General features: G+C 45.3%; 1 protein-coding gene across 3 annotated transcripts in view; it reads right to left on the bottom strand.

Annotated features, from left to right (window-relative positions):
• LOC146784167 (uncharacterized) overlaps positions 1–22636 on the bottom strand; it is a 901426-nt gene that overhangs the window by 583276 nt on the left and 295514 nt on the right. For all 3 annotated transcript variants that reach the window (XR_014970387.1, XM_085633210.1, XM_085633211.1), the window contains exons 11-15: positions 20714–20962; positions 17944–18210; positions 15175–15351; positions 7000–7204; positions 5278–5429 (exon numbers count right to left, since the gene is read on the bottom strand). Coding sequence is in view for 2 of the 3 variants with exons in the window: in XM_085633210.1 (XP_085489336.1) it covers positions 5278–5429; positions 7000–7204; positions 15175–15351; positions 17944–18210; positions 20714–20962 (1050 nt within the window). In the remaining variant the exon portion in view is untranslated. The remainder of the gene's footprint in view (positions 1–5277; positions 5430–6999; positions 7205–15174; positions 15352–17943; positions 18211–20713; positions 20963–22636) is intronic.

Below are 22636 nucleotides of genomic sequence, written 5' to 3'. Positions count from 1 at the left end.
AAGGGATCTTTATGATCCAAGATGCAAGTAGTACAGCAGTGGCACAAAGTACCACAAATCGGTCGTGGGGAATGGGGGTAGCGGGACAGTCTTTCAAGATAGTGTCTCTGCGAAATACCCTGCGGATAGCTCACAATCCTCGAGCTGGAGGGTGTCGAGTCTCTGGGCAATCTCTTACCGAGTCGTCCTCAAGGGGGAGCGCCGCGAGTCTCTCAGCAGGCACAGGTGGTCGGAGTTCGGGAGCCGCGATTCCGTCAGCAAGGCTCAGATGGTTCAATAGCTGGGGGCCGCGAGTCACTCAGCAGGCCCAGGTGGTTCAGTGCTCGGGAGCCGTGACCTCGTCAGCAGGGCTCAGATGGTTCAATAGCTGGGGGCCGCGAGTCACTCAGCAGGCCCAGGTGGTTCAGTGCTCGGTAGCCGCGACCTCGTCAGCAGGGCTCAGATGGTTCAATAGCAAGAGGCCGCGAGTCACTCAGCAGGCCCAGGTGACTTCAGCGTTCAGGAGCCGCGACAGCGTCAGCAGGCTCGGATGGTTCCAGGTCTTCTCTACCTTCGTTTCTCCGGCACCCCTTGTTATACTCCGCTTGCTCTTTGAAGTCCGGGGTCCTCGCAGAGGGGGGACTGGGGTGACGGAGGGGGTTCGGCGGGATTTCCTGCCGCTCACTCCTTTGGTCTTTTCAAGTGGGTCTGGGAGGGACCCCAGACGCTCGGCAGGGGAGGCGCCTGCTCCCCAGGGGCCTGGTGGCCGATCGAGTCTTCCCGGGGAAGGCGACCCGAGGTGTGACTGGGCTGGCGCCTTTGGGTCTGGCTCGAGGGTTCCCGCTCCCTCGGTCGGACATGCGTGGTAGGGTGTCGAGTCTGTCAGGGCTCTGGCCGGCCCTCGGATCTGGGTGGCTGGGGCGGCCGGAGTCGGAGATGTCGTGTCTTGAGGGTGGTTGCAGGTTGGCTGGATGATTGGGAGGGCAACGCCGTGAGGCCGGTCTCACAAGGCTCCTCTCCAGCACCCAAGGACAACATCAAGAGCCTGGGGGTGTGGCTGGACAGATCCCTCTCATTCAATACTCAGGCCACAAAACTCTTGGCTACCTGTTTTGGCCTCCTTAGGATGTTAAAAAAAATCCCCCCCCTTCTACCCATGGAAGCTAAGCAGGTAGCCATCCAGGGCTTAATACAGTCCCGCCTAGACCTTAACAACGTGCTCTACCTCGGCACTCCTGATTACACCTTACGTAGACTCCAGACAGTGCAGAACTGTGCGGCTCGCACACTGCTTGAGCTTCCTCGCAGGCAATCAGTGAGAGCCGGTCTGGTCAGCCTTCACTGGTTACCATTGCGCCAGAGAATTCTCTTCAAGGCCATGTGCATTGCCCATCAGGCCTTCTGGGACACAGGTCCTATGATTACCCGTGACTTAGTCACCCACTATCAACCCAGCAGAAACCTCCGTTCAAGCCAGACCTTTATGGCCACGGCCCCAAGAAAAAAAAAGACTAGGTCTGGCGGCAGGACGTTCTCCTACAATGCCTCCAAGACCTGGAACACTCTCCCCCTACATCTTGGAGTCAACCCCAACCTTTCTTCATTCCGCAAGCAGTCAAAGACATTCCTATTCAACCTCCCTCATTAATTCTCCGCTAGCCACTCTATGAGGTCACCTCTGTTATTCCCAGGGCTTGGACGCCCCTGGGCAGCAATTCGCGCTCTACAAATTTACCTTCAATTCAATTCAATTCAACGTTGCCCACGTAACCTGTAGGCATCTCACGTCAAACCGTCTTATAAAGATCTTCCAACCCGGGTCATGAAACTTGCCAGCCCAGCAATAGTCAAATAAATAAATCTTTAGTCAGTAGAACCTGGAAGGACCAGTCCCGGGGGCCCAATGGTATGCTGAATTAGAAGAGTCTTAGGTTCTTATAAAGCTCTAGAGGACAGTGAATCACAGTATTCTAATGACCCTAATGGCATAAACCTGTTATGCGAGTCCAAGCCAGTGTCATCCTAAGTATTTTTGGCAATTCTGGCAAGACATAGTTCAACTGTTTTTGTGTGATAATTTTAAAATATAATATAAATTATTGCACTGTGTGCCATCATGTGGGCTTAAATGGGTAAACAAAATCAAATTCAAATTTGTTTCATACAGGGGCCCCAAAAATATCTGCTTTACGGGGCCCCAAATATATGTGTTTCCAGGGGCCTCAAACATCTTTAAGATGAAACTGCTTAGTAGATAGAATGTACATAAATTCGGAACTTTCAATGCACAGTGCTGCACTGATTAAGAAAGAAAAGGGTCTTAAGTAGACAGACAATGTTTATCTTATTTCTCATAAACGCGAGCCAGGTTGGACACTGTTAGATTTGGGGGTCTCTAGTTGGCAGAGATAGGTACCTTTGACCAAATAGGGGCCCTTGCATCTAGTCAAGGTAAGGGGGTAGACTCCTAAAATAACCCCTGCTCACCCCCTTGGTAGCTTGGCACGGGCAGACAGGCTTATCTCAGAGGCAGTGTGTAAAGCATTTGTGAACACATACAGTAACCCAGTGACAACACCACAGATGGACACCACACAAGTTGTAGTATAAAAATAAGTATTCTTTATATAGACTTAACACAAGACCACAAATGACAAAGATCCACAATACTGTACTTAAAATGGTAGAATTGGCTTAGTTCTCTGTAGATGTTAAAATGCGACACCCTGAGTTCAATGTACCTTTGGATGCGTAACGTTATACAACAAAAGTGTTGCAGGAAAGGTGATGCGTCGGTTCCTTACATGCAGGAACGGTGATGCGTTGGTTTCTTACTGCGCTTCCGTGGCGATGCGGCCTGCAACGCCGTGATGCGATGAGGATCTGGTGCAATGAACAAAGATGGCGTCTTCTTGATGCAACACGATGCGTGCACGCCCGACGGCCGTGTGGTGACGCAACGATTCTTCTGAGCCGCAACAGGCCCTGCGAAACACTTCTCCGGTGATGCGGGACGCTTTGGTGATGCGATGCGACAACCACAGTGGCAACACCCTTCTTCAGTTATGCGACAACAGCGGCGGCGACACTCTTCTCCGGTGATGCGAGATGCTTCTGCGATGCGACAGTCGCAGCGGCGACACCCTTCTTCAGTGATGCGACGACAGCAGCTGCGGCGGCGACACACTTCTCCTGTGATGCGAGACGCTTCTGCGATGCGATGCGACAGCTGCAGCAGCGACACCCTTCTTCAGTGAGGCGACGACAGCGGCTGCGGCGGTGACACGCTTCTTCTTCGGGAGTTGCGCTTCCAGCTCCTTGTGACACGCAGTCCCTCAGAAAGTCCAACACAACTGCATGCACATCCAAAGAACTCTTGGGGAGCTAGTGGTTGAAGTCTGTTGTCCCTGAGACTTCAGCAGGAGGCAAGCTCTTTCTCAAGCCCTTGGAGATCCTTCACAAGTTGAATAAAGCACACACAAAGTTCCTTTCTCCTCTCTTTGGCAGTCAGGCAACCACTGCAGGCCAATCCCTCAAGCTTAGGGACAGTCTCTCCTCAGTCTCTCTGGTTCCTCTCCTCAGCAAAGGTTTCTTTTTTTTTCCAAAAGTGATCTAAAGTTCTGGGGTCTGGGTCCCCCTCTTTATACACAGTTTCTCTTTGTTCACTGAAGGCAGAGAGGCCTTTGCCCAGTCCAAACCAGTTCTGGTCAGTCCTGGAGCACTTTGTTGACAAGACTGCTTCTTTCCTTTCACAGTGCAGGCCAGGGACATCAGACGCACCACAGGAGGTGGAACCAGCATTGTGAAGGGAAGGCACAGCTCTATTCAGGTCCCAGGTGCAACCCCTCCCACGCATCTACATGCATATCTCTCTATTCGGCCCTGTGCTGACTCACCCTGTCTCCTGGAATCCCCCAGCCCCTGTCACTCAAACTCCAGAGAAGGAATACACAACCTAGCAGAGGCAGGCTTGGATGGTTAGACAAGAAAATACCTACTTTCTAAAAGTAGTATTTTCAAACACAGAATGTTAAAACCATCTTCACTAAAAGATGCATTTTATCAAACTGAGTTCAAGCATACTAAACTCGAATGTCTACTTAGTTCCCTGAGTCAGTTAGGATTATAAGATGTAATAATCAAACTGCCCATTTTGGTCTATGGAGAACAGGCAGCCTTGCAATAGTGAAAAACGAAAATGGCTGTAATTCATTATTAGGACATGCCACACACACCAGGGCATGTCCTACCTTATACTTACAATGCACCCTGCCCTTGGGCCTACCATAGGGGTCACTAATATGCAGAAAAGGGAAGGTTTAGGGACTGGCAAGTGGGTGCACTTGCCCAGTCAGCATGGCAGTACCAGACTGCACACAGGCTCTGCAATGGCAGACCTGAGACACACTTTTACAGGCTGCTTCTGTGGGTGGCACAACCAGTGCTGCAAGCCCACCAGCAGCATTCGGTTAACAAGCCCTGGACACACTCATTGCACTGTACTAGGGTCTGACAAGTAAACCAAACCAGCCAATCATGGAATCACTAATCCATACATCAATTTACCATAGGGAGCACTTGCACTGTGGCACTGGACAGCAGTGGCACAGTGCCCAAAGCATCTATAACCATCAAAAACACCTGAGGCAACAGCAAAAAATGGAAGGGAGACCCACGCCAAGGTGACAGGTCTAACAGACACGAACTCTAGTACAGCCGCGGCCCGTGGAGGGAGTTCCGTGGGGCAGAGAGGTGGGGCGGGGGAGGGGCAGGGTAGGGGGTACTAAAAACCAGAATATGGATAATTGGAGGTAAGTAAACAATTAAATAAATAAAACGAATTTCGTAGCGCGTGCTGCATCGCAAAATGCAATGCAGCGCACGCTCCGAAATTCGTTTTATTTATTTAATTGTTTACTTACCTCCAATTATCCATATTCCAGTTTTTAGTACCCCCCACCCTGCCCCTCCCCCGCCCCGCCTTTCCGCCCCACGGAACTCCTTCCACGGGCCGTGGCTGCTCTAGTATCATTTCAGGCCAGTGAGACTGGGGCCCTCCACTCCTGCAAAAATGGACAAGCAACCTAGAGAAGATTGCAGACAGGCAGCCACCAGAGCGGAGAACACTTATCTTTTGTTATTGTGCATTTCTAACAGCAACCTAGAGTGAGAGCCAGCTTTATTTCTATACACAAAACAGATAGCTGGCCACCGTGAGGTCGATTCATATAGCGCGCCCTTCAGCATTTAAAGCTGTAGTGTTCTGTAGTTGGCCTTGAGCAATGAATGAACATTTACCTGAAATCCAGGAGCTGGAATATGGGTATGAAGCTCCTCCGTCCTCAGACATCGCAAGGGGGATCCGACCGGTCTCGTACAACATTGGCGAGATGCAGTGCGCAGCGCCATCTTTGTCAACATGTCCATTGGTAACGACATTTTCCCCAAATCTAGAAAGAGTAAATGAAACAACTGTACCTTGATATTCGCAGAAAGCAAATACACAATCCATGTCATGGACTTTGTATAAAATTCTGCAGCGCTTTCTTTCTATTACTGTGGGTATGTTCTGGGATCAATTCAATGCCCTGTGTCGACAGCTTCTCAGAGGGACCAACAGGTAATCCTATATCCTTTGTTGCAATCCTACTGCAACAAAACAACAGGTAGCCAGGTCACTTGTGAATGCAGTTTTGATCCATTTCCATTTCACTCCCTTTTGTTTATAAAGGATAATCAAGAGCAGTTGTGTTGCCCGCTATTGTCATAATATGGAATCACCGGGCGGGGAAAGGGGGGGACTGATGGTCGCAGTTAAAGGTACCAGTTACATGAAATGACAGTGGAGAGGGAGCAGGGAGATTGGTGCCACTGGTAGAGGTGAAAGGAAACTAGAGTCACGTAGAGAGAGGAATATAAAATCAGGATGGAGGGAAAAAATCACATAAAAACAAAGATGTGTGGGAGGGGGTGAAACTCTATATCTGCAGTACGAGGGAATAGCAGAAACTCGAATTATCAGGGGTGTCACTATAAGCATCAATTTTAGAGATGAAGCAGCGAAAAGTCTGGTTTGTGGTTGGATAGTGGGGAACAGTACACCGACGGCAAGGATGTTTCTCACAAAACGTAGCATTTGATGAGTACACCTTTCTAAATAAAGGGAGGGTCGGACTGGCCTATAGCCCTGGTCTGAATGGTCAGTGTTTGGACTGCTTTTTGGCTATTTGTCGGTCCGTTTTATCGTCTGCTGTGTCGATTTTTACTGTTAATTTACTTAAAAGCAAACATTGTCTGCCGGAAGCTCAAATACAAGCACTCTCTTCCAGGGCCGGACTGGGAACCAAAACCGTCCCTGGCAAAGTGCTCGGCCGGCCCCCTGGGGGCTGGGGGGGGACAGCAGAGCTGTTTTCCAAGGCCGGTTTTGGACGATTTTTTTACAAGGTTGATATTGCAGCTATGCGGCAAAAACGTCCCTGTAACAAAAACGGCCCCACAGAGTCCCAAAACCGGTGCCCGCTACGGCCAGTCTGACCCTGCTCTCTTCCAAATCTTGCAAAATACTTTCTTCTTTCTTTACAAGTTCAAAATTGCCCTGATTTGCAAACATAGGCCACCTTTTTAGCTATATAATTCACTCGTCGGGCCAATTCTTTTTGGTGTCTAGGCCTGTTTACTCTCCTAGCCCTGAATATGGAAAATGCAAATGGCACTTTTCCTATCTTCCCACCACTATGGTGCTTGCAGTTCTTCAATTCAACGCATAAGTACATTGCGTCCAAAATACAAATCAAAGGAAACACGAGAGAAGAATCCCAGGATAGTTCTAAGTCGATTCTGTCAGCAAATGTCCAAAGACATTTTAAAATGTAAATATTTTCTAGAAGGTCAAATCCACAATAATGTTATGAATAAAAAACCACCTCACACTGAGTTTACAAAAACAATGCTGTAGTTTGTCCTGAGCTGGATGGCTATCAGTTTCTAGTGGTCTTGATGGAACAGAAGTGGTACACTTACCTGCACGTTATGTTCGAGGAGACATCAAAAGTCACATTGAGCACCACGATGTCTCTGCCTCCTAAGAGGATCCCCGACTGTGGTGCAATCTGGATGCAGAACCTTCTGTAATCTGGGCAGCAGGTCCCTAGGTTCTCACAGGTGGGCCTACAGGAGCAGCCGAGTATGTTCCGACCACACTGGCCTGCACAGGAATGGGCTGCCGCTGCCAGAAGAAATATGTTTGGAGAATGTGGTGAAAACAACACTAGGAGACAGTGATATGTGGTGAACGATTTATACATTAGGAAGGACTTAGCAAGTGAAAAGTGGACGCAGCCAGTGAGTGCAAATTCTTACTGGAGTTATGAGGGACAATCTTCCTGAGACTATATCCTCTACTGTCAATGGCTATTCTCATTTCACTTTATCAATGTTGATGTACAATATATTTAATGACATTGCTTTCAATGGGCCTTCAGAAGCTAGAAGGCGAATACATTCCAATGGAGCACTAGTCTTGCAAAACGCTGATGCCTGCAATGCTAGACAAGTCACAACTGTAGTTTGAGTTGTTTTTTTTAAAGTATAGTATTTTATTGGCATTTTCACAATAAAATACCAACATCAATTAAGCATATTATACCATATATTAATTGCATACAAAAACCCCTAATATCAATCTCTCCCCCACCCCGCAAAGGCTCAGTCATAACGTATGCATGGTCCTAAACAGTACTACAGTTCATCATTGGGCAATAGTAGTGGAGCAGACAGTCTTCATTAACATCATTATTTAGACGCGCACACTAGGACTCCAATCAACCCCTGCCTGTTTGTTGCCTTCTCTAAATCAGAATCTATGGGGGTAGCTCATCTGGAGGAGTCAGCCTCTCAGAGATCATTGCCACCCAGACCCTCATGTCATCTTCTATTTCTTCACCTTTACGTGACTTCTCATGTGGCACCCCTCAGCATTCATCCATTCAGCCATATCTTTCAGCCAGTCTTCAACTTTCGGGGATCTGGGACACAGCCATCCTGTTACAATCCTACGTTTTGCTAGTGTCAGTCCCAGAACTAGGAACCTTCTGCTCAGTTTTTTCTTGTTGCAGCCCCAACAGGCACTGAGGTATCTCCCTAGGGATCTCCCATCCTGTGCCCAGTTGTTCCAGAACTGTAGCTCGAGGTTTGTACTACTAATGGATCTTCTTTCATTCAAGGGTCAGATTTAGAGTTTGGTGCAATAGAAAAACCTCTTCAATCTTTTGAAGGAAATGCTGAATGCGAAGGAGATTGTGCTGCCTGAACTTCCTAACTATGGATTATAATGAAGGCAACTCATCCTGGGGAATCTAATCCAGACTAAGAATATTTACCCACAAATCCGAGGGTCTTCCATTGTGTCTGAGCTCTAAATGAGACCCATGGGCTACCATGTGCCTCAGTCCTTGTTCCTTCAGGAACCAGCACTTCCAAAGCTGTGAAAGGACTTTATTAACCAGTTCACCGTGGAAATGTAAGATTTTGTTGCCATCCCTTTATCCTGTGCCCTTCTTGCCTACATAGCAGCAGCATACACTAGAAGCTAGACTCTCTGCAGGGCACAATGAGTAACAGGCACTCTCTGTCCATGCCAACCACTCCTTACTTACTTCAGGAAGGAGGCTCCTTTAACTCCATAAGTCAGTTCACACACAAATAGGTGATCCTTCCTTCTCAGGAAACTATTAGGTAGCCAACAGTATGCTTCCTGCCCGAGGCCCTGTCTCATATTAACGAGTTCCACTCATTCACCTCTTAACTTCACAAACTCTATTCTCTCTCTGTTCTAGGCATGTGGGCTAAATATCATCTGGCACAAATATTGCGTGCTATATATTCTTTACAAAAATATTGCCCCATTGGAGTTAGTGGTGGACAATCTGCACCCAATGGAGCATAATCTTTGTAAACAATATTCAGGCCACGATATTATGTAAATCTATATTTTTGTTATTTATATTCTTAAATACCATACCATCTGCCTTTCTCGGTCTCCCTCTCTCTCGCCCACTTTCTCTTACTCTCTCTGTAGGGCTTTCGCCTCTTAGATTGGCTAATTAAGCACAGTAACCAAGGTGCATTTCTAATACTAGTGAGAGTAAGGGGAAACAGGAAGGATTCTCTTATTTATTTTAGTTTGATACGGCTTATTATTAAACTTTAAAAAAGTAAATCAAAATTACATGCATTACTAAAAATGATTTCAATTATGCATATTTTAGAATATACAATAATCTATTCTACCATGCTTTTCAATGTAGAATTTACACATAACCAGTCTACCTTGAATTCATTGCATATTTTATAAATCTTTCAACACATCAAGTTCATTTTTGAAGAAAGTAGCAATGTAGTCCTTATAATATAGTCTTCCAGGTTCATAAAATCATGTATAATCAATAGAATCTTGTATTCAAGAATACATTAAGGGCTTAGCAAAATTCTTTGAATATGGACAACATCAAGCATATAATAGGAGAATAAAATATGAGACCTCTGGCTGGCCTCCAAGTTGCACAACCATTATCTTCTCCCATGCGTATGCAGGCCCTAAGATCGCCCCATAATTTTTAAATCAAAATGGGAGTTGTCCAAGGCGGAATTAGTGAAAATTCTCATTTACACCCAAAATCTTAGAATTTTGTATATAGTTTTAGTTAGTCAAGTTGTAGGGTGCTTTAAATCATTTTCACAGGATGTTAGCCATTCTATGTGATTTCAATCCCTTTCTGCTCCATGCAGAAATCAAGGCATATTTTGTGCTCTAGATATGGCACCCTGTTTTGATTTAGGGCTCTCTGTCAGGCAGGTTTTAGGGTACTGGACAGCCGTGCACACAGTGCTCACTTTATCATTCTGTAGTAATTGAAGCCTCCATTCAAGATAGCGTTAATACAGTGTCGGTGGTGTGGTAGGGTGCTCCATAGGAAGGTGCTGCTCTCCACCTAAACCTGTGGGAACTACCCAGAGTTCCTAGCTTATTTTTTAAATAATTGCGCGTGGCACTCTAAGCCTGAAAGGGTAGAGAGAGAGTGAGAGTGAGTGAGAGAGTGTGTGTGTGTGTGTGTGTGCGCGCGTGTGCGTGCGTGTGTGTGTGTGTGTGTGTGTACGCAGGAATGCAACAAAAAGAGACAAGGGCCTCTGGTTAGTTCTCAAGTTTTGGTAGAAAAACAGGCATTCGAGGTGAGCAGATTCAGAGTGTTGCTGGTGTTGGAGCATGCTCTATATTGGAGGTGCTCTTCACCTACACTTGGGGACTACCCAGAGTTCCTTGATTTTTTTTGTGGATAATTTATGCGGCACTCTAAGCCAGAAAGGCTATTGTTTTGGTTATTTTTCTTGGCAATTTAACATCGATCTTGTAACTTGTAATCCATTATTCCAATCTGTGTATGTAGTGCATTCAGTTATCAAAATTAAATAAAACAACTAATGCAAATATATTAATATCATGATTGGCATATCATTTAATGAACATCAGTTACACTAAATTACGGATCTCGATGTAATCCACTCTTCGTCCATTGCAGTCAATTTCATGTAATACTTAATACTGTTTTTTCTCTCCTTTCCATTAGCCAACTTATTATGTTGGTCTGCCAGTTATACAGCTGGACAGTTCTTGTGCCTGATTCTTATGTGGAAATTGAGACAAAGCGAGCTAATCTCGGATTAAATATTCCATTTTCGTTTTTAATGCAATATGTGTGATTCTTGAGAATGTGATTAATATCTGTAGTATAAACAGGAAGAATTAAAAAAAAAATTTAATCAGACATAATTAGCCCACTTGGACTTAATTTCCACATTAGGTCCTGTCATAGATAGATAGAGAGATAGATAGATAGATAGATAGATAGATAGATAGATAGATAGATAGATAGATAGATAGATAGATAGATAGATAGATAGATAGATAGATAGATAGATAGATAGACTTGATTCTCACTTTGCTGCCATCTCTCTCTTGAAAAGGTAAGTCTTGGTACCTAAAGATGGGCCCTGGTACCCATCACCAGCAAAAAACCTATACAAATTAAGCACTGCTTGCTGTTTGAAAGGCTCTCAGAATTCCTAAATTTCCGTGGCAAACTTCATCCACTGTAATACTTAACAAGCATTTGCTATGCAATAGGTCTCGCATTTACACGAGTTTGATCTATTGGCATTGTAAAAGACAATGCCTTTTTTTTTATGTTTTGGTTTTTAAAACGTAAATAAAAGGCATTGTCATTACCAATGCCAATTGCTTAAACTAGCGTAAATGCGAGACCTATTGCATTGCAAATACTTGTTTATACAGCACCTCTTTTATCAACAATTCATCCAACCAATGTGCTGCTGATACACAAATCATCTCTTCCCCACTCTCATGAAACACTGCTGCATCATGGCTACCGTGCGCTGAATGCCACCGCACTCCCTCCCTCATGTTCAGCACTACTCCACTTGCCTCACATTCCATCATCTACTGCGTCATTTGCCGGTTCTAACAACAAAAAGTTCCCAGCTCACACCGATTCAAAGTTAGTCAAATAAACAAGCCGCACGTGGCGCAAAGCCGTAGCATACCCTTTGGCGATGTTAACTAGTTCTGCATTCAGGCATTAAACTGGTACTAATGAGGTAAGAATACCAAGGTCACCAATGAACTGCGGAAGAGTTCCTGTGTGCAGCATCAAACAAACTCTGAAAAATGTCATTCAAACACCGTGGTCAAAATGTTGTCCTTTATTATTCACGGATACCCCGGTTATTCAATAAGTACTGCCCCAAAGCAGCAGTTATTTCATGCAGGCACACAACCCGAATGTTTTCGTTTCCAAGATCGGATGCCTTTAACCTTACAGTGCCTCCTAATTAGACCCCTACATCCAAAACATATAATTAACAATACTGCTTTACAGAGCTATTCGGTAATGGAAAGAGCTTTTTCTAGAGGTTCAATGACAAGACATCTAAACCCAAACTGACGACCAGTTTCAAAACCTAACTGGGCTCGCAAAGACGTACTCGATTTATAACATTAAACATTAAGTTAAGCCTTCACTGCTGTGGAGGGGGAGGCAGAGAGGAGGGGGCTTTCCCGGCGCCGCTGCTGTTTTAAAGCACTCGTGCTTGTGCTAGCTTTCCCCTAGCGGGAGCGGGAGCACCGGCGTGCAGCCATGCTAACTATAAACATAGGGTCGGCACACCGCTGCTTGCTCCCGCAAGGTGGATGGCACCACAAGCAGGAGTGTGCTTGAAAAGGAGATGACAGATTTCTAAAGGTCATCTCCTAGTGTAGCGAATGCGCGCTGCCTAGGCGAGACCTAAAAATGAATCCTTCTGAGAGCAGGTTACATTCTAACAGTTATTTACACATTTACTGGTTATCCTGAAAACAGGAAGGGATGCCAAGTGTGTAGGCCACACTCAGCTCATAACCAATGTGTTAAGGTAAATGCACTGAATGCTCAGTAGTGTGAGAGCATCTGGTGGTCTATACTGCAGCTCACATGTATTAATTTGCTTTGGGTTTTCTCCACTACTAACGACAGGATAGTCGATCAAGTCATAAAGTAATGGTGAGACGAGGGTTAATTTAAATTTAGTATCATTTTGAAAACATTGAGTCTTGCTTTTGATTTAAATTCTACTAAAAAACCTTCCTGGGGGGGTGCTATTAACTAGAGTCAAATGCGCTGACGGACATTTCTGCTGCATATTAACACTTTGGCAAAGGAAACTCCACTGGAATTTCCTCTGAACTAAGCAATTCCTATGTAAGTCAGCAGACTTTCCAATACTGTCAAACTCCAAATCAGGACTTAGTTTTGAAGCTTTTCTTCTCTTGGGAAGAGAGAAAAGACCAGCCCTACAGGGAAGTTAGGACTGAACCCAGGAAGTGGCTAGATCTGGAATACATATCCTAGAATTATGTTGTGGTGGGTGACAAGTCTCTTTGATGACTGTGTCCTCCAAATGGAATTTCCACAAGACCAAACCCCCAGAACTTGTAGAATGCATCTGCCAACATCAATGAAATTACAATGCTTCTATTGTGTATTTATTGGTGAGGTCTGCCAAAAGGCATGGGGCAAACAGAGGTCATTTCGCTTTGGTGCTACCTCTTGTTTCTCAATCCTCCCAAACGTTCAGATGTTTATTCATTCATGCTTTCATCCACCTAACCATCCATTTTCTTTTAAAGATGCCCAGGATTTTATGTCACCAGCTGTGGAATAGATATCACTCATCCAGAAGAACATTGGCACCTGTACCGATAGGAGTGAGTGGTTCACTGTGGCCTTATCATGAACGTTACCCGCTACCCAATCAGGGGGCAACAGGGCAAATGTTCCTATCTTGCATTACAGCCCCTGGCACACATGCTACTTGCTCATGACCAACCCAGAATGACAGAAACCTTCCCTAAATGTTAATGTAATGGGAAGGCTGATTACTCCTGCTTCACGCTGCATCTCAAGGACACTGTTAGTTGAGGAAAGGATTAAAGAATAAACAATAAAACCACATGGGAAAGGAGCAACAGAATTTGTCAAACAGCTCTTTCCTACTGAAGTCAAGTTTGGGAGAAGAACTGATAGCGTGAAAGTGATCAAAGTATGTACCTCGCTGTTAGAACAGCCACTGAGCTATGGGCGTGGAGGCACAGGAGATACTGGCTGCTCCGTGACTTTCTTCTTACACTGATTTGTCATCAGCCCGGTGCCAAGTGAAATGCTTCTAGGCTACAGTGCTATCAGGACAGTGATTGAACCCGAGCGGAAATCAGAATGTGCTTCAGATAGCACCTACTCGGATCACATGAACCCATCCCAGCTCGTCTCTGACTGCCCATTGTAGACCCAGTGATTAAGCCCATAGTGTGATTAACAGAGACAGAGCAGACCTGCTACACTGCCTGTCTCCATTTCTTTTTGGAGTTTTATATAGCGCGAACTCGACCCGAAGGTATCAGACCACTTCACATGAGCACCAGTTGCATTACAGATGGACATATTCGTTTTTAGGTACGGGGAAATTAAGGGGCAGATTTACAAGCCCCTTGCAACACTTTTATGCTGTTGTTGCATCACTTTTGTGAAGCAGCGGCGGCGTAAACCATGCGCCACGTTGCAACTTATTCACAACGTGACGCATCTAGGCAGATGCGTCACATTGTAAATCCCTGCGCCACATGAAACCTGTGTCAGGTTTCATGTGGGCGTTCTGTCGCAGGGTGGGCGTTCCCTCGCAGGAAAGCCCCGTAAAACTGGCGCAGTGAAATCTACAAGATTTCACTGAGTCAGTTTTACGACGCTGCTGTGTCAAATCCTTATGCCTGCTTCAAGCAGGCGTAAGGAGTGACGCACCGCAGTTAAGTATGGGTGGCCCCTTGGCATTGAGAAGTTGCGTTGCGCTTGCGACACGACTCCAGCAATGCGCCACCCGTAGCCACAAGATGTGTCACGCATCTTCCCCTACTTGCACCATGGTGCGCCACATTGTAAATGCGATGCAACTGTGGTGGTGCAAGGGGGGATTACGTGACGCATCTGTTCTGACGCATCCCTGCTGATTTGCAGAGATGCGCCAGAAGTTGTAAATCTGCCCCTAAGTGATTTGGCCAGACTCGAACCTGGTTCCCCAACTTTAAAGTCAGTTGTTCTAGCCGCTAAGCCACATCCTCTCTCACATGTAGCTTTGTGAAAAGACCTGGGGTAGCGGAAGTGACATCCTGCACCACTTGATCCCCGATAACATCACGTGTAAATGCTTTTACCACCCTCGGCCTCTGGACCGCTTTGTATTTGCTGCTGGGCATCGATCGAAAAGACAAGGCGTAAAGGTTAGAGAAAGTAAACATAGCACTTAGAGCCTTACCTACTTCAAATTCTTGCCCTGCCTTCAGGTCCCTGAGACCAGAGATAGCAAGGGCAGTGCCAGAAGTACTAAAGTACAACCCAGGGATAGGATATGCCTCTGACGACCCCTGTTTGACGCCCACGTGCAGCCTCAAGATGCACCAGGAGACACTGCTATGGCATCTCTGAGAAACCTTTTGTGCATTCATCCAGGAGGAAAACCTGTCCCCTCTACTACTGAAGAAAGCAGATACCGTCAAGATGATTTTATGAGTACACAGAGGTAATGGCACGTTCTTACCTGGCTTGCACTCGGTCTCTTCGCCCGACCATGCTCCACTGGACAGACAGGTCCTCACTCGGGGACCGAACAGGATGAATCCAGGGCCACACGTGAACTTGACTTCGGAGTTAAAAATGTACGAGGTGCCCTTCTTGGTCCCGTTCGCTGGAGGGCGCAGCCAGCCACAGCTCACCACTGAGGACAGGAGGGGAGGGGAGTTAGAGTAGCGCCTACGTAGGGTCTTTAAAAACTGGAGCAGTGGGAGCTTTAAGCATCAATGCAAATGAACAGAAGGTTCCCAAACGGGAAACAAACTCTGGCAAAGCTGCATGTTTCACTTTTAAATAGGGCGTGCACAAAGAGAGACACTATCCATGCGCACATCGATAGAGGTTACACATATTTGTACACACAATCACGCAGCAACGTGCACGGAGACAGCTGAGCACACAAAGAAACATGAAAAGCTAGACACTCTTCCACAGACCAACGCAGTCACTGTCTTACAGCCCACCAGGCATTCAGCCATCAGGTGTTCTGGCAACCAGACGGGGAGGGGTCTCCAGAGACTAACAAACATACAGGTGCCCCTGCACACAGACCATCATTCAATTCCAACACACACACAGAATTCAGGTAAAATGCAGACACGCCCAAGACACATACAGAGAGCAGCTTGGCTGGAATATGAAGATGTGCAGGACGACAGACGTACAGCTAGAGGGACAAACAGACAGATAGGCGAACATGCAAACAGACTTCAAACGCACCTTGTATTCTTTCTGCAGACAACATAGGTTTTGTTGTGCAGAAGAGTGCAATGTCAAAGCCCAAACATTTCATGGCCTCTCATTGGGTGATGGGAGTGATGAAACACCCTCTCATCCATGCCAATTCTATCTTAAAAGTGTATAAGCAGTAGTAGGACTATGAACATAACATCGTGAAGGAAGTGCCAGGAGCCTGGAAATCCCAAAGTAGAGATCGCATCACGCCCATAGGGCTGAACAAGTGATGAGTGGTAACTCGTTGCATGTTCCCAGGATTACTAAGTGATATGTGGACCATTTGCCCAGTCACTAACGACTGCTATATGATAAGACATGCATCTGGGCATGTAATGATGAATGCTACTGAGCAATTGAGACAGTGCAGGGGGCTTAATTTGACTTGAAATGTCTCCATTAAGCAAGAGAGTACTATATGAAGCAGTGGAGGAGAGGCTCAGGAGTGAATGTATAACTTGTTTCCAGGCAAAAGGCGGTGAATGAATATTGGAAACTCCCATCTGGAGTGGTAGGAAAGAAATCTTAATTAAATTATTTCTAGAAGTTCCTGTGCTCAAAACATCAGAACAATAATAAAGAGAAAGCACAGGGATAGTTCAAGATGTCCATGTAGGACACATGCAACATCAACTGGCAGGACACAGCCACACCAGATAATGAGAAACCTTTATATGCATCACAGGCCCTTCACAGAACTAGATAACATAACATTTTACTGTTGCAGAAATGTATATGTGAGCAGATTACTGAGGGATAGATGGACTGATCGGTGGTTGCTGAATTTTGCTCCAAGGACATCCAGTGTGATCGGTTAATAATTATCCCTATTACAGAGGAAGCCACATTCAAGAGGTCCACTCTCAATCCCTCCATGGCCTCTCCTTGGAGAAATAACTTCTACTGGACGATGGACATATTCTCCATGCCCTTCCAGTCTAGCCCATTTGGGTGGATGATCTGCAAGTGATAAGGATCTACGATTTGCAGAGAACAGGCGCATCTGACAAGCAAGACTGGCCTGAATCCAGGGCACGTGATTCTGTTTTCCATGTTCTTCTGCCATGAAACAAGACCAGAGGCTACTCGTTATCTATCTCATCCATGGAAAAAGCTGTCCACCCTAGCAGGGATCCCGAGACTCCAAAGGCTGCTGGTCTGTTGCCGAGTTTTGGTTGGAGGGTACTTTTCACACTGTTATGATGTGATTCCATTCACTCGGAGATATCTGTCTGCCGCAGGAATCCACCCTTCATTCTTGCCCGTTAAGCTCGTGGTTTCTCTCTTGGCTCCATCTTCAAGTCCATCCTTTCCAGGCTCCAAAGACAACCTATGTTGGGGCACAGTTACCTCACCAACAACTATTCTGAAGCATCTTCTGTTTAATGCTTACCACCACCAGAATTCCCGCGTTAAAACCCTGTTCAGCTCCCAAGACACACCTTCAACAAGAGCTCCATGAGTATGATTAAAAAAGCCGGCAAACATATACTCCAGGGTATGAGTGAGATCCTTCGGCCCCACAATAACTGTGTAGACAATCATAGTTATTAACCTCTAGTTTTTCCCGCAAGACTAGTTCTGACATTATTTTTCACAACCATTATTGTTTCTTGTGCTTTGCCCAGTCCAGACCCCATCATGTTGTCCCCATGGATGGACGGAGCTTCAAGGAGAGGCACACATGCCGTGCGCAGCCAACTTCAGTGTATGAAACACTGTAGAAATTCCATGGAGTGAACTACTGCCATCCCTCATTCTTACCACTTCACAACTCCGCTCGCCCCCTTGTTGGGTCAGTCATCCCCATGATGCAATGATGCAGATACGGTGAGCAGTAAGTCATGCATGTTACTGATTATGTGTTTTTTCTCAAAAATAATTCAAATTGTAATTTACACATGGTCATTTACACACACTCACAATCATCACCGCTACAACGACCACAACCATCGCTGCTGCTGCCACCACCACCTGCATCACCAACACAGCCCCACCTCACCTGGCTTAAGACTCTCCACCGTCTTCTGATGACGCTGATGGGAGATCTTGGTGGTGTTTCCAACCATGAGTCTCTTGGTTGTGAGGGTATCAAATCTGCAGAATTCATCTGACTCACAGAGCTTCCGCATTTCGTCTGTCAGTGGGTCATTCGGGTCCTCCTCTACTCTAAATACAGGTTTATAGATGGGGTCATGCTTAAAATAAAAGCTATTTTCCAAGGACAAGGAGTCGTAGGTGAAAAGGGTTGTTTCATTTGTGATGGACCCTGAAAAATAAACAGAAGTTCCCTTTAGTCTGGATCCAGTGGTGTGGTGTGACACAATCACCTCAAGATGGAAGAGCATGTAATAGCATAGCCCTAGGGAGTTCTCAGGCATGACCTAAAGCAAAAACAAGTACCTTTAATGGTGAAAGAATGATCCTCTCCATCGGATTGGGGCAGAAAAAAGGCCTCGGCTCCAAAATAAAAGTGCCCTCATAAGCAAATCAGATGCCTAAAAAAGTAGCCTTCCCTTTACAAATCAGGGCGGTTTTTAGCTTGTAAAGACAAGCCATGTAGATGTTTTGCAAGCTACGGGAGATTGCATGCATTTGTGCATGCTTCAGGCAATATATGTAGTAATTTCAGAGGAATCAACAGTAAAAACAGGACAACAAGGCCACAAAACAGGCACGTACACTGAGCTGTTAGACCGGCCCTACATGCCCCATATGCCAGTAAGACCATGCAACAGTTTATGTCACAAACAAACATGGTAGTGGATAAATGAACTACTCTCCTTCTATGTTAGATCCCCCACAAATCCCTATGCAGGTGCAAACACATTTTGGGAGTCTTTTTGCAGTAATTACAATAAGGCACACACACTAGCCCCAGACCTTGCTGGGGATGGGAACTAGAGGCACGGGCCTGGGGACTAGCCAGCCTCCAATAAGATATGTATACACAAAATGGGCTGCCCCTAGTTTGGGTTCCTACAGTTTCCTACAAAGTTTCCTCGAGATGCGGCACCAGTGGGGGCATCTCATAAAAAGTGACGGGCTGGCCTCACACATCGACAGGTGTCATGCTTCATCATAGGCTGTCCTCGCCCTCTAAAAACTTTGTTTGATAGAGGGCGGGCATACACCTGGAGACAGGGATGCACTTCTAAATCTAAGTGGTGGCCCGTGAAATAGTGAGAAGTGATCTTAAAACCATTACATTTGTCAATAAACTACTTTTATTCAGGGAGCAAATGTATGGTATTAAAAGAAGTGAACGGTGATATGGAACGTTATTCTCTCTCCACTGTATTAGATGTGGTCAACATGTTTCTGCCTTCGTGTCCCCGTAGGGTACATAGCATTCATCAGGACCAAAGGGTTTCTAAACATGGGTTCAGCCTTTTCACACGTAGTGAAAAAAGGATCTACCATTATAGGGAAGGGGGTCATAAGTATCAAGCTCCCCGGTCAGTATAGTACTGGGGTGAGTGATTCCAGAATTACTATCCTACTTGCTCCATGGGAGTTCGAGGGCGGAAAGGACTACTGTGACATTTGTCTACTTCAGCGCTTCCACCCGTTCCATCGGTTCTGTGGACGATCGTAGATGGACAGGTGGTGCATACTGGGAACGATGCACAGTGTAAGTTAGGGGGGAATTGGCGTGAATATTAATCAAAATAATTAAAATAGGTAGAACCTGAATCTCAATCTGAGCACCATCAGTAACTGAGGGTTATCTAACAGAATATCGAGTAAACAAATATTGTGCTGACAGAATATCGTGTCGAAAATATCAAGGACCAAAATATCGAGAAGGTAAGTGAAATGAGATAAGTATAGATTTACTTTTCTTAACTTCACATCTACGTACCTTGAAGAAATATACATCCTCAAGGTGCATGTGTGTGGAGTTAAGTATAGTTCAAGTTTGCTTACCCTTAAAAACTTACCTTCGTGATATTTTTGTCCTCGATATTCTTGACACAATACTTTGCCCACATAATATTGTTTCTCCAATATTTTGTGGAAGCTGAGAGCACACAGTTTGCTTGGACAGGTTGCTCCAACGGTGGGTGGGCAGCCCCTGAGAAATATTGGTCTCCCTTGTGTTGCCACTGGCTCTGTGAATATTATTCTAAGAGCAGTTTGCAGTTTGAGGGTTTTTTGCAGGTGTTAGAGAGTTTGCGCCATGATAATATCATTGCTGACAAATGATGGGGCAATGGAATTAAATATAAATAATAGAATATTTGCAGCATGAAAGTTCTGTAACAAATGTGCTAAAATAACCATAGGCCCTGAGGAAGAGGGGCCGTGTCCCTCGAAACACGCGTTGACTGGCTTTATGATTTTGGATCTAAAAAAAACAATAAAGAAGTATTTAATGAAATAGACCAAAGATGTGGTGAGAACTACTTTGAGGCATCTGAAAGAACAAGAAATGAGACTAAATGAAATAATTTAAAGTTTTATTACGTACCCCAGTTTGATAGATTTAAAGTAAAGCGTAACCAGTGGAGCAGTTAAGAGGTGAAGGAGCAGGGCCATAGATCCCTCACCCCAAAAACTGTTTTCTCACATACCATTCACTTGTTTTCTAAATGAAACCGGCGGTGAATAAACCAAACTTGTACGGCAATCAATGATGCACCTGGATAATCTGCATTGCAACCAAGAGGGTATGGCCTCATTTTGAAAGCTTGATGTGTTCTCCAGACTACAAAAGATGATCAATGGAGGTCTTTTAGAGAAGAAAGCTGGCAATACTTGCTACTCACAGTCTGCCCCCAGGTCGTAGAGCTCCTCGGCAGTAGCATTGATGGGTAGGGCCGAACCATTCCGGAAGGTGAAATCGTCCTCTGGGTTGCCATTCATGACACCTAGTAGGCCCCCGGTGTCATTCAGAAACGTCTCAGGAAGCAGGACCATGACACTCAGGAACTCCCCCATTGCACGCACCTCCACTCCGGCTCCAGAGGAAAACATGACTGTCACATTCTTCCCAGAATTCGAGAAGACAAATACACCTGCAAGGCAAGATAGCACAGATTCAGAGGAGAAGATATCTAGAGGAACAATGAAGGAAGACAGGAAGGAAGCAAGGAATGAAGATAGGAAGGTAGGACAGGAGATACGGAGGGGAGCAGGGAGCAGAGAAGGAAGGAGTAGCAGAAGGTAGACCGAGATAGAGTAGAGAGAGGGAGGCAGGGGAAAAGTAAGGGTTAGGAAAGGGAGAAAGAAGGAAAGATGTTAGGAAACAAAGTGTGACCGAAACAAGAAAAGGTTATATTAAAGAGCAGGAAGGATAAAGGTAAAAGGGAGTCGGGATGGATTGAAGATCAAATTTGATGTTTTGAGGTAGATGAAGCAAAACAGCAGGAGGAGGGAGGTAGAAAGGAAATGTAGATAAGGGATCGAAAGTGTTAAGGGCTGAAATAAAGAGTGGCAGAGACAATGTGCACGAGTGGGACGAGATGAGTGAGAACACATTTAACCCGCGTTGCAAGTTCTTTTTTCTATGGTCTCAACACACATTTTCTACTGACAACATTTATATATCAAAGACACTCAGCAATTCAACAGGAACTCCAGACAGAAACCTCCTCAGAGGTAATGTATACAACCACAGATGTAAAACGTTTATTCACAAATATTCCTCATAAAACAATGTTTTGATGTTTTCAGATGTCCCCAATACACATGCAGTAACTGTGACAAAAATGCTGAATGTGTGAGGATTGTTTTGGTATTGCACTTAATTTCAACTATTTCAGATTTCTTGGTAAGTTCTATAGGAAAGCACACAGGAGCGCAGTGGGCTCGAAAGTGGCATCCACACACACAAATCATTTCATGAATATCTATTTAAAACTAAGGTTAATTAGGCCAATACAGAATTTAATGTTAAAATGCTGACTGTTCTGCATCATCAACAGCATGCAATGATTCATTTATGATAGGCTGGGCAGGAGTAGTTGTGTTCACACAAAGAGATATTTAAGGAGCTTAGTAGTCCAAGTGCTATCTAGTACTTGCTGTGCGTCCAGTGCAGGTGGTGGTGTGGAATTGGTTGTAGTATGGTATTGATGTTGGAGGTGCTGGGTGACAGAAGCATGCCTGGCTACAGGGCTTTGGTTGCACTGTTTATTCCTAAAATCTAAGGAGGAGGAAAAGCTCACCTTTAATAAGCTGTAGCAGAAGGAGTATCTCATACACTTCCTAAATGCGTTTTGTTTATCACACTGGATGGGCTGAAACCAAGATGGCTGTCGTGAAGTGATTACAAAAACAATTATCAGGACACGGTATGGTCAGGCAGCACTTGATTCATGAGAAGCATTCAAAAAAGGTCTGCAGCAGTACAGATATGTACAAAATAAGGATTGCTTTCTATAGGAAATGCACATGCATGATAAAGAATTCGGTTTGACAAAGTGTGATGGTTGAAAGTACTTTTTAGATGTAAAATAGTCCCTTGTGTACTGGAATCGAAACAGGGCAGAAAAATACACCAAACAGTCAATAGCATTATGAGGAATGAGGACTCCGCCCCAGGCGCTCGCTGCGTTGTTATTGACAGTGACTCAAGGCAATGGCATAAGATGCGGATCCATATGAGCCAGGGGCAGAGGGGCAATGGCCAAAGGCTTCTCTGTATGTGTGAGCAGTCTAGCACACATCAATGATGTCATCCCAGACCT

Source organism: Triturus cristatus, chromosome 11 (assembly GCF_964204655.1).
Source record: "Triturus cristatus chromosome 11, aTriCri1.1, whole genome shotgun sequence".
NCBI lineage: Eukaryota > Metazoa > Chordata > Amphibia > Caudata > Salamandridae > Triturus > Triturus cristatus.
This window is presented reverse-complemented; position numbering and strand designations above follow the sequence as displayed.